Raw genomic sequence first — 13,782 nt, 5'->3', positions numbered from 1 at the left:
GAGACTAGAAATATCAAATGACAACCTGGTGGCATTGGAAAAAAATATATATTATGTAACTAATGATTGGAATCATTCCGAAGATTCTGTCAACGTAATGCCATCAATAATATGATCTGTATTGTATATTATCCCTCTGTTCAATAGGTTAACGTCAGAAAATTAAAAGATTTCCGAGCTCAGTTTTGTTCCCTACCTCTCTGTTACTCGATCGGTGTATTAAAAAGCATTGTTGTCGTATCTTCAATAGTGATTCTCTTAATAGCATAACATAATTATCGTACTGTTTAATATTATGTACCGGTATAATATCATTATTAATTATAAAATGGACACAATTAGTGAAATATTATAGTGTGTCTTTCATACTTTGAATAAACACAGTTTTATAGGGAAGAAGACTTGAGACTTCCATGTCATGATTTATCACAAATGAAACTATACTAAGAGCACATGGTGGGAATCCTCTCTTTAGTCTGGAATGATAGCTGGCGTTGTCCAACACAAAAGCAAGTTTTTCATTTTCAGGTAGATGTTTCAATAAAACATCTGATAACCAATTCTCAAAAATATTTTAATAATTTCATCATGGGAGTCAGTTCTAGCATCCCCATTGTTTTTACTTGAAATATACAAACAACTAGGTATCCATCTTTCACGTCCATAGCCACTGGCGTGGCTCAGTCGGTTAAGGCGCTTGCCTGCCGGTCTGAAGTTGCGTTCGGGCGCGGGTTCGATCCCCGCTTGGGCTGATTACCTGGTTGGGTTTTTTCCGAGGTTTTCCCCAACCGTAATGTGAATGCAAGGTAATCTCTGGCGAATCCTCGGCCTCATCTCGCCAAATATCATCTCGCTATCACCAATCTCATCGACGCTAAATAACCTATTAGTTGATACAGCGTCGTTAAATAACCAACTAAAATAAAAAAAAAAATTCACGTCCATTGGCGTGCAATTTCATCATCTTCCCGCGTGATACAGATGCACTACGACAACACGAACAACTACCATGATCTCAACCCTTCCTGGCAGCGTCGTCCAAGTAAATAATCTGGTACTGGTACCCTGAAATTCTCAGTTCATTTAATCTCCTTAAATGTTGGCACCTCCATACTACGGTCTCCATAATTCAACGATTTTTATCTTTAGAATGAAAACGAAACTCAAATTTCAACAGCAGTTCTTTGAATGCGTTTCCTTTATAGAAAAAAATCATTTATGAGGTTTATATACCTAGTACTTCACTCACTGTTCGCGAAACTTCCTGTTTATAAAATTTGTTGTTGTTTTCTAATGCCAGGCGTTTGACAATAAAGTCATTTGCCTCTTGCACTCCAATATTTTTCAAAGATATTGTCATGGTCAACCAGTGAAGCACAGATTTAGAGGTGTTCCAAATCCATTTCTTGGTTTGAATTGCACAATGGACAGTTAGGGAACTGATATATTCAAATTCTATGCTTACTTACTTACAAATGGCTTTTCTGAGTTCTCTAAAAGCCATTTTGTAAGTAAGTAATGGAGTCATGCTTAACATGATGCCTGACCTTCATTTTAATAAGAATGAAATACTCCCATGGTAAGAGAGTTTAACCTTAAGTATATGAAAAATGTACACTTTTAACTATAAATTCATGTATCCTATAAAATGGTACCTACCCGACAGAACTGCGAGGCATTCATCTTCAGTCACCTAGGCCCAAGACAGAAGACTTCATATCCCCAAAACCCACTGCAGCTGTTGTGACTTCAGGTAAAGCAATGGCAGACATATCCCTAGTCACCAACCAGAATCTTCAAGCTGCAAATGCAAATGATACCTCTTCAGCTCTATCACATGACATACTCCACCAGTTTTATCCCATTGTCCTCATATGCAGACAATGTTGATGCAGACGCAAGGGGGGAGGAGGGAAACACACGAGCGCGCGCACACACACATACATACACACACCAGAGTGGAAGTGATATAAGTGTGCAGATTGAAGGGGGCAATAGAACACATTAAAATAAATTTAAAAACCTATTATGCATTTTGTAATTAAGTGTATGGTTAATCAGAAAATTATGCTGAAAATCTGGGTAGTTTAGCAACAGCACATTGCCAGTTCACATACGAATATACACAAGCAATCAGACTGAATAACAGCATTCCGTCCCTTAGTCACTGCAGTAGAGTTGCCAGTAGTGGCGGCTGCTGATCACAACGACCAAGTTTTTCCCGCACATTAAAATTTTGTTTATATTAAATAACTAAACAAATTTTAAGTTTCCTTCTCGTCCAATTTAAATATATACATTTTTTTATTTATATATCATTCAAGAATTCGAGTATAAAATAATCAGCTTTTATAAAATTCATCAAATTGTGAATACTTCAGAAGTGGTCGTTGTGCGGCCCAAGCAACAGCCAGATTCGAGTAGCGGCTGGTATTGAAGGCAAGCTCAGTTCAGAGTTCCCTATCCCAGCAGTTAACACAGCTGGTCGCGGCAAAGCTCTTGCAACAACCGGAAGCAAATAGTTCTTGTATTTGCCCGTAGATTGCCGAAGTGGCCATTCTGAACGGACACATTTGCTGGATGACTCGTGACTTGAGACGAAATTTTCAGATTTTTTCCGAGTCTTTGTTTCTTACGTGGTTTCTCATTTCCTGACTTCCTGTTTCCTGACCAATGTGTAGCTAGGTGAGCACGTGGTCCAGTCATTTTATAATCGTGTGAAATTCATTTAATCCTCTTTTAAATATTTAGTTTTTGTTGAAATTTAAGTAGTTTTGTGTGAATTGTGCTGCATAACACAATTTTTGTTTTTATTGGATGTGATATTTCCATCAAGTCTGTTACATAGGTACGTAGGCATATAATGTTATGAATTTTGTAAGTTGTTTAAAATACAGGAACTTTTCTGGAGTTTAATGAGTTTTATGTGAATTGTGATAGTTATCACAATTTTTATAGTGCAGTGATGTTTTCTTCAAGTTTGTGATATACGTGCGTTTACCATTATGAATTCTGTAAACAGTTTACAAAACAAGAACTTCTCTGTACTTTCTGACGAAGAAAAATTAAAAATTAAAGAACTTGGTAGACCATTGCCTGATCTAAACATTGTCCAGACAGTTACTACGGGGAAAAGACAGTTCAAGAGAATTTTTAAAAAGGAAATTTACAATAATCATGACTGGCTTTGTGGTTGTGAAGTGAAAAACGCACTGTTTTGTTTTCCATGTATTTTGTTTGATGGGGAACAGTCGTGGACAAGAACGGATATTACTGATATTAATCATTTAAGTACCAGCATTGGATTAAAATGTTCATGACCATGTACTGATAAAGGTAACTAATTCTACTCCTCTCATCACAGAAAGTGCAACACCTAGACCCAAACTTCACCAGCCGCCACTGGTTGCCAGACTTCCTAATGGGAGAAACAATGACATGTGTTAATCTTTTTACTTAATTTGCAAGAAAACGGTCCACATTATTTAAAACCTGTAAAGGAATAAACCATTCCACATCAGTTTCTCTAATAATAAAGAGTAAAAATCATAATCATACGGATACTACTTACTGAGTAAAACAGTGTTAACATTTAGGGGAAAATTATTTTTTATGAGAAAAGTATTCAATTGGAGCTAACACAGAATTAAAATTTTATTTTGTACTCTATCAAAGGAATAAGCTGTTGAAATCTGCAGTTATATAGAACTAGGAAGATAAGATTTGCTGATGATATGGCATTATTAGCAGAAGAGAAAACATCACAAGGTACATGCTGCTGGAGCTACATGACAGGTGTGAGATGAAGATAAATACAAACAAGACGAAGACCATGGTTATCAGAAGAAAAATTAAGAAGGTAAACTTACAAATTCGAAATGAGGCAGCGGAAAGAGTACACATTTTCAAATACTTGGGGTGTGCTATAAGTAACATGAACTGCTGCCAGGAAGTCAAAAGGAGGACAGCAATGGCAAAGGAAGTTTTTAATAGGAAAAAGAACATTTTTTGCGGATCTCTGGAGAAAGAGCTAAGGAAGAGACTAGTAAGTGCTTTGTATGGAGTGTGGCATTGTATGGGGCAGAAACATGGACATTATGACGAAGTGAAAAGAAACGACTAGAAGCATTTGAAAAGTGGATATGGAGAAGAATGGAGTGTGTGAAATGGACAGACAGAATAAGAAATAAAGATATGCTAGAAAGACAGTGGGTAAAAAAAGAATAATGCTGAAACTGATCAGGAAGAGAAAAAGAAATTATCTACTGAAGGATGCACTGGAAGGAATGGTGAATGGAAAAGAAAAGTTCAGGCAGAAGAGGATATCAAATAATAGACAACATTAAGATACATGGATCAAATATGTAGACTAAGAGGAAAGTGGAAAATAGGAAAGACTGGAGAATGCTGGGTTTGCAGTGAAAACCTACCCTCGGGCAGAACAACAGTATGAATGAATGAATATTACTTGCACATGAGTATCGAGACATAAGAGAGACGTATATTCTTATATGTTGTACACAGCGGCGAATTTTCAAGGGAGGCAAAGGAGGTTGTGTGGATGCCTGTGAAAACACTTGCACTTTGGCGACATCTATATCATTATTTAAAATATACAAGTCCTTTTGAGTTTCGCCTCCTATTATATGTTCCTTCATACATAAAACAAGTGGATAATTAAATATGAGTGAAATTCAGGTTTTTTAAATTATTTTTTTGGGACACTGGGGCAGACCTATAAAATTCGGGATGTATGGTCAGCAAAGTCAGCCTCACAATCAGATTAACAATAATAGAATCCCATTAATGAATGTAAACTCAATGTAGCTGCATCTGCTTTGCCATTACACATTCTCAGGGCATGTTTGCATACAGTACCAACCAACATTGCCATATATAGGACTATGATACGCAGCTTAATGATAATAGTTATAACACGTGATTAAATTCCGTAAGGCAACCCCAACCAGGAAGTTACAGAGTCATTCTCACCTCGATGATACTGATATTCTCAATTTGTACTTCTTGGTGAATAAAGTGACATGTCCATTTCCTATGTACAGGAATCAATAAGTCTGAAACCTTTTCTGCCAGTACAATGGTGTGAGTACACCCCATCTGGGTGTGGCAGTTTCAAAATTATAAAATCTTCCATTCTCCTAGAATAGCATCAGTCAGTGAAACCAACAAGCCAATGTGCCATTTTCAACCTTACCATTTTTTATTTTAACTACAGTAGTTATGTAGACTGATATGTGATATTGCTGTAGTCTTTGGTTTTTACCGTACCATAACCCGCATATTCTTTTCATTGGGGACAATTGTTTCGTTTGAATGGTATATAGTGATGTTAATGCTACCTACTCACAGAAGCAATCCTAACCTAGCCCCACTGATATTCTGGAGGATAGTATATTAAATATTTGTAGAACTATTATACTATCCTTTTTTTTTTAAGTGACCTACTGCTTTGCACATCTATATGAATGATAATTTCAAACATTAGGTACTGTTAATGAGACTGTTGAATTCTGTAATAATAATTGTCAGATATCTACTGACACTTTATGTCAAATCATGCAACATTCACGCGTAGTATCGAAATTCTTTAAATACACCTCACGATAAGAAGAAGAAAAAAAAAAAAGATGTATCCATTACATAACTGAAGAACTGTTTATTTATTATTATTCACATGGCATACTTTTGCAATTACCTATATGGGATTTGGTATTACAGCCACAAAAACGTAAAATTATGATACCGGTATCAGAGATCAGAATAAGAGGTGAAGTTCAGTAACATGTGATCATATCAGTACCAGAATTATACTTCGGCTGATTGCGTCCGGTTATAATAACCTTCAAATTCAATACGAAGCATTTTAATAATGATAAATGGCCTAATATCGGTAAGAGTCGATGTATTTATTACCTATTAAAAAACCAGGTCTCCAATGTACATTGGTATGTCAATTTGTAGTCTGAATCCATGCTTTGCCGTGGTAATACCGTAGATCTGTTTCGGCTGCAGTTTCCGACGTTTGCAACAGTCATGAGCATGCGCACATCAACTTTACGAATTTACGAACAGATGTGCGCATGCTCATGACGGTTGCAAATCTTGCAAACCGTCGGAAACGACTGCTGCAGAATCAACAGAAAATCAACATTCGAAAAATTAAATTACAATGCACCAATCTTACAAACACGAAAAATAAAAGGGGCACGTATTATAAATTATATTCAAAGACTTTTATAGTTTATACCATAGACAAATCAATAGGTTTATTTACTATTGTAAAAGCTCTATGTAAAATGTACAAGGAAATACTCTACGGTTTTTAAAGTAAAATCACGTAAATGTGTGTGTGTGTGTGCCCACTTCGCTTGCGTGATTCGGGTTCCGCATATTGCAGATATATGGCAGGATTGAGACCAATTTTCAATTTGTACACCACTTCGGAGGGTCACGCTGTACATGATGTGTATCTGTGAAGAATTATGTCATGTACTAGGGTGAGGGCCACCGGCGTGGCTCAGTCGGTTAAGGCGCTTGCCTGCTGGTCTGAAGTTCCTTTCGGGCGCGGGTTCGATCCCCGCTTAGGCTGATTACTAGTTGGGTTTTTTCCGAGGTTTTCCCAAACCGTAAGATGAATGCCAGGTAATCTATGGCCAAACACCATCTCGCTATCACCAATCTCATTGACGCTAAATAACCTAGTAGTTGACACAGCGTCGTTAAATAACCAACAAAACAAAACTAGAGTGAGTGTATGTGTAAGTGTCCGTGTAAGTTTAGTTTAGAGGATGATGATGATGATGATGATGATGATGAAGGGAGAAGGGGAAATCTGGTGCCAGCATGTAGCCTCCAGACTTAACGTCCCCCTCTGACGAAAGAATCACTATCAATAGTGACATAATGCCTTCTCTTCATATGCACTGCAGAGAGATTTGGGATTTAACCCAAGCATATTACTGTACAATTTAGTGATTAAAAGTTGTGCACCGCCACCTCTTCTAGTCTCGAGGTAGAAATTTTACATGAAAATTTCCGGCCCTGCTGGAAATCGAACCCGGGCTAGGTAGTCTGGAGGCAGACGTGCTGCCACAGAGCTAACTCGGCAGACTACGTAAATGAGTGTTATTTGGTGTCTAAAATCAGATCCAGTATATTCATTTTTCTGTTACGTTTTACGGGTAATCGAAACCACAACAGAAATCAGTTCCCACCATTATATCAGAAAAACCACGGACTGTAATCTCTTTTCTTTTTGATCATGATTATCAAAAATACTGTTTATGTACACAACAAGAGAATTAGAAAAAAAGTGAAAGGGAATTCACAGAACCCTAATGTTTGCGTAAATACTATACTTACGTACCGTATTTGTTTTATTGTTTCGTATTTTACCGCTTCACTTGCAAGTAGATTACGCAACAGTCGACAGATGGCACCATGTGAATGCTTTGGTATGTGCAGCATCTGTCGAAATCTTTTTTAACTTCGTGTTACACTAAGAATGTTATTTTTAATCTATTATACATCGAATAAAGACGTAAAAAAAGATAGGTCTCATTACCACATACAGTCCTTGTTAATGGTTATTTAACTCTTGTAACTAACCATAGAGGCATCATAGTTATTTATTACCAACCCACCACGAAATTACGTAATTTAAATATAAAAAAAAGGTAAAGGTATCCCCGTCACATGCCGTGAAGGCACTTGGGGGGCATGGAGGTAGAGCCCTATGCTTTCCCTGACCTCAGCACTAGAATGAGGTGGTGTGGTCGGCACCACGCTCTGACAACCTTTTACCACAGTCTAGTATATACAGTCGCGAAGCTCAGTACGTAGTAAATATGCAAACATTAGATAGTTGCTCACCACTAGGATCGCCAATATCGCTTCATTACAGGCAATGCAAAATAGTACTGTCGCAGTCCATTGTTTCTAGCACCCTCAAAACTCAAGCTTCGTGACTGTATATAGTAGACTGTGCTTTTACCCCCAGGAAAGACCCGGTACTCAATTTTATAGGAGGCTGAGTGAACCTCGGGGCCGTTCTGAAAGTTTGGCAAAGAGAAAAATCCTGTCACCACCTGGGATCGAACCCCGGACCTCCCAGTCCGTAGCCAGCTGCTCTACCAACTGAGCTACCCGGCCGCCCATAATTTAAATATATGGTAGAGAATTAACATGTGTGCTCTTGATGTACCGTAAATTATCAGCCAGGAAATGTAAAACTGTGATTGTTGCATAGAATTATTATCAATATAAACAGAAGTACCTACCAGTAAATATTAATTCGTCACACATTACATGCGACTACATCAGTGGTCGGTAGTGATAACATATAGAATATAGCAAAGCACAGCAAAGGGGAAGGTAGGAGGAGGGAGGTATAACAGAAGAAGGCAGGGAATATCTTCACTATTGCAATTTTTCAGTGTGCTGAGATAGATAGTGACTCAAACTAAAGAAAAGTTCAACTAAGTTTATTTTAATGTATATGTATATTAATATGTGTTATTTTATGTACGATTTTAGCATTATTCGAAATTGCACCTTCTAATAAAATTTAGTGTTCTGGTACCTATCATTAAGACAGAAGAGAAATTATATAATATATGTTCCTATCAGGGGTGTATTTCAGGCTATTTTTGGAGATCCAGCAGCACCAGGGCACATTTATGATTTTCATATCGCCAAATTTTGCGTTTATAAATAGTCATATTAATAGTGACGTCTACTCTGCAGATCTAATAACCTCTACATCTAGATTCAAATTTATGTATTTTCGTCTAACATTCATTCCTTAAGTATTCCTGCAGAAATGATGATGATGATGATTATGATGATGATCAGTGGCACCAAGTGTTGGAAAACATTGAGTGGGCTCAAACACTTGAGCTATAAGTTAAAATAAATAAATCTCATAAATAATAATGACAACAATAATAATATGAATTATTGGGTGGGCACGGGCTCCACGGGTCCATATAAGTTAGCGCCACTGATGATGATGGTTGTGATGATGATGATAGTGGTGATAATGACGAAGATAACTACTACTGGTGCTACAGAAATCCCAGAGCCAGGATACTTTTTTGTTTAGAAATACATCACTGTCCCCTATATAAAAAGTTGAGATTTTGGAGATTACTTTAAAGAATATTTCAGTGAGTCTTCAGCAGCAAATAACAGGAGTGAGAATATCATTAATATTAACTACTTTAAGAAGGAACTGAAATACTGGTACCACATAAATCCCATTTGAAGGGAAGAAAATTGTTGAAAAATTAAAAATGTAAATAATCTTGTATTTAATCGGTATTAATTGGGAATTATTTCTGTCTTCACTTCCCCCCCTCCCCCTATAAAGTCTCATATTCTGTGCGACTTCTTCCTGTAGACGTTTGTTTGTGAATAGCGTCACATGCTTGTATTTGTTTATACTTGTAGTTGTTAAGGTTAATACATCATGCTCTAAGCACAGCAGTTGCATAAGCCAAACAAAACTGGTCCTAATTCCTAAACCATTGGAGATGGATCAAAATGGATAGGCCTAGTATTTTTTAAGATGGTGCATTTATTAATGTATTTCTCTTGCAATATGTCCTCATCCATCTTCCACAGCAGTTGAAAGTTTGTAAAATTAGAAAACATAATATTATATGCTTATAGGTGTTATTGTTTAAACAGTATGCAATTTTATTTTGGGAATAAAATAAACTTAATTTTTGTATAAATGAATCTTTATTTTTTCACATACTGTATATAAACTTAAATTAAATTATGGTTTATTTAACGATGCTTGCAACTGCCAAAGTTATATCAGCGTCACCGGTGTGCTGGAATTTTGTCATTCCCGCAGGAGTTCTTTTACATGCCAGTAAATCTACTGACATGAGCCTGTCGCATTTAAGCACATTTAAATGCCATCGATCTGGGCCAGATCGAACTTGCAACCTCGAGCACAGAAGACCAGTGCTATACCGACTACGCTACCCAGGCCGACACATACACACACACACAGATATATATATATATATATATATATATATATATATATATAGGGTGTTAAAAAATGTATTCCATATTTTTTTATTTAAGAAAAAAAAAAGTCTAATAAACAAGGGTCCCAAAACTCATACCACCTTAAGAGCTATGTTCGGTTCAAGTTTGTCAAGTATGGCGAAGTTCGATATTTGTTCTGCAGGGGGAGGCCCATCGTGTTTATTCCACCTTGTTATAAAAATATTTGCTGTCCTTCACTCATGTTTTAATATCTTAAGGATTTTAGCATATAACTTGGGATTAGTTTTTCATATGAAATAAGACAAAGTTTTTAATGTCTTGTTTGCCTCTCTCATGTTCGAACATTGCAGGACACTAGTAGGTAACAATGCCTGAAAGTAACAAGAACTAAAATTTGCCTGAAAACAGACAACCAATAACTTTACTTGAGACAGAAAACTTCTAGAAGAAGTAATATTGGAGAGAGTAAGCAACAAAGGTTGTAAGTGCACAGGACAAATTTTTTCACAAGAGACAAACATTTTTTTTCTCCATCCAAATCATCTACTATTGGTGACATCTTTGATTTCATAAATTGACTAAGGCCTACATCCACTTCGAATTCAACCACTGCCATGATTTTAACATATTTATTAATTTTGTGGGTTATTGGGCTTCACACATACAACGCATTTTGACATCAACTTAGATAGCTCTTAGAACCTTTGTTGTTCATACTCTAGAATTACTATAAAACGTCTCCATCCATTTATTACTGAAATAATTTCTCTTTCGCAACTGTCTTTCAGAAATGGAGAGATATCAATAATCATTTACTAGCACTGACAATGTATGACAAAAACTTATAATGTATAATTTTTACAGTGGCCATCTTTCTTGATATGCAGAAAGCTTTTAACAATGTTTGGCATAAAGGACTTATTTTCAAAATTTGTTATGTGTATCTAAGCCAGTAATGTTACTGATGGCTAATTTCCTAAATGAAAGAATTTTACAAATAAAAATTGATAACACACTAACTATAATATTTCAAACAAAAACTGGAATTTTGCAAAAATCTGTATGCAAATGATACAGCAATTTACAGCATAAGTCAAAATCCTTCTTTTGCAGTTTCGGGACTTCAGCATCACCTAAACGTCTTGAATAAATGGTTTAAAAATTTAGAAAAGCTGTGTAAATCATGATAAACCTTGAGCAATGCTTTTCGCAAATGTATAAAATAACAAAGAAAAAGTCTGTAAAACAAATCAACGTTAAACTAATTTTCAAACTAAAGTGAAGTATCTTGAAGTTCATATGAAGAATACAGGGAAAAACCTGGTAAGTCACGTTTTACTGTTCATATAGGAGAGCAACTTAAAAGTTTCAAGACCCATTACAGTATATTGTCTTTTGGTTATCATTCTTCAAATTTCTTTTGACTAATGAGGTTGTTATTCTGTACAGTTCAACTACACAAATCTAAACTTCTCCTGAGCTATTACATATCATATCTAAAACAGAAAATCGATCATTTTGGACTTATCACATTTTTCCCCTATGCTCTTCATATTGATCAAAAACTCTTTTCGAATAGACACATTCAACTTAACAAGAGCTAAGCAAAATGCAAAACAAATCGAATCTTCTCTTTATTTCAAATCGTCTGTATAAAGTTTATAAAAACCAAAACCATTTATAAGAATATATCTATACGTAATAATGTTTTTTTTTTTTTTTTTTTTTTTTTACTATTATGTTCGTGTAAGAAAATACTGTAATTTAAATTGTTTATTCAATATGTTGCATTAAGTTAAAAATAAAAAAATAAAAAAAACATACTGTACATCTACATGTTTTGGTAAAAGGCTAAAAGTGGTACTAGAAAGATAGCTCAGGATGTAGAATAAAGATGATGTTGTAGGATGTAAACTGATAGCTTCAATGACTCAATAGCTATATCTTTAATGAAGGTAGTTTGTATTTGAAAGAGTTTGCAGAAAAAAAAGGAGACGAGTGGTGATGGTTCCTCTTGCACCAATAAACAAACCAATAACTTCTATATTGCTAAGGTGGTAGGCATTTTTATAGTACAAAATGGTCGGTTCATAGATTTTTTTTTCCCCCACATCTACTTTGTCGGGTTGGCTTCTGTGAGACTCAAACCTGATAGTTGGACCTACTATATGGTTTTTTGTAGTACCAGGTTTAAAGCCGATGTTGATTTGACATACAATGCTGTTTTCAGCAAACTCGTGGTCTTCTTCATATGCTGTGTATCCACTATACTCTGTAGTGCTTCAGCAAATTTTGATTGGATGATGTAGTTTCATTGGTTGTAACAAAGAGCGTTGCTGACAGGACAGGATCCCAAGTGTTTCAATCTCATTGTGGCATCACCTGCAGCAGTTACTGTCTTGGGATCTGCTTGGTATGGTGCGTACTGGGACCACATTAGCTGCCCTCTCTATAGCTTCCCTCCACTCAGAGGGTGAGAGACCTTTGTGATGCCTTACCCTGCTATTGGCTGGAGTGTAAACTTCATATAGGCAGACCCCTTTGCCTTTTTGTGGCAGTTAGCACCATTGTTATATTCTTCCTGGCATAAGACTTTCCGTCTTTTACATGGAACAATCTTTTCTCTTTTATTCATCATATTGTTAACAGTGATGTTTAAGTGGATTAGTGGCAACTGGGATATTGATGATTGAAGATCAGCGTCGAAATCGCGAATGTTATCAAAATAGGGATTTGCTAAGGAAGGTAATACTTGGCATATTAACTTGTTGAAGGTGGACCTCCCAGAATGCACGAAATAAGCCAAGACCTTAGAACTTAGTGTCAGTGTAAAGCATTGAACTGGGAGTATCAGTTGGTAAACAAAATATTTCTTTTAATGTTGTTTTGATCATTTTGTCTCCATTGTGAAGAAATCCATTAGGAATTTTATTGGAGGAAGAAGACTTTCAAAGAAAAAAAATTGAAGAAACTGTGGTAGAGGTTGCAGGGCATTGCTGAACTATTGTATCAATCACAGAATCTTTTATTCGAATTATTTCAATATGTAAAACATTGAATTGTGTATTCAGTGTTACAATTTTCTTCTTTATTGTCAGTTTTTGTGTGTGTTAAATTCAATTACAATTCTGTGGTGTTTGGGTAAAGGGAGATCAGTCATAAAAATGAGTTCGGAGATAAATGAAAATTAAACTTGGAACCCTTATTACAAATAATTTTCTACACAAAACACACCAACTGCTAGTATTCTTTGATTTTTGCACACCCACTTGTATAATTTAACTTGTGTGTTCATCTGGGGAACAAAATTCCACCTGGACAAAAAAATGACTTATACCTCTTTACCCGAACACCACAGAATTAATCATGTGGATATTTTTATGGAACTCCTCTACAACATCTCCACATTATTAAGATAGCTAAGTTTTGGAACACAAACCTTTTCATCCATCTTTAATATGAGGAGGAAAGAATAAGGATATAAACGTATAACACAGTAGATTCATCTTAAAAAATCATATATATTTTACACAAATTATAAAGAATTTAACAATGTTATTATGGATGAAAAACCAAAAATAATACCAAACGTCACAGGTACTATCTTCGCAATATTTTATGGTTTCCAATTATATATAAGCTATGTTTGTTACTGATTAACTATAATCATTTCCATTATACAGCCATTCTGGATTTTATTTTTATTACTGTTTATTCCTACAGTATTTGTGATTT

The 13,782-nt window shown here is 35.6% G+C and overlaps 1 protein-coding gene across 1 annotated transcript in view; it reads right to left on the bottom strand.

Annotated features, from left to right (window-relative positions):
* l(2)k09913 (lethal (2) k09913) overlaps positions 1–6,059 on the bottom strand; it is an 84,266-nt gene extending 78,207 nt beyond the window's left edge. Inside the window, exons 1-2 of the mRNA XM_069831613.1 lie at positions 5,935–6,059; positions 1,660–1,801 (exon numbers count right to left, since the gene is read on the bottom strand). Coding sequence (XP_069687714.1) covers positions 1,660–1,679 — 20 coding nt within the window. The 5' untranslated portion in view covers positions 1,680–1,801; positions 5,935–6,059. The remainder of the gene's footprint in view (positions 1–1,659; positions 1,802–5,934) is intronic.
* Between the last annotated feature and the right edge of the window lie 7,723 nt (positions 6,060–13,782).

Source organism: Periplaneta americana, chromosome 7, assembly GCF_040183065.1.
Source record: "Periplaneta americana isolate PAMFEO1 chromosome 7, P.americana_PAMFEO1_priV1, whole genome shotgun sequence".
Classification (NCBI taxonomy): Eukaryota; Metazoa; Arthropoda; class Insecta; order Blattodea; family Blattidae; genus Periplaneta; species Periplaneta americana.
This window is presented reverse-complemented; position numbering and strand designations above follow the sequence as displayed.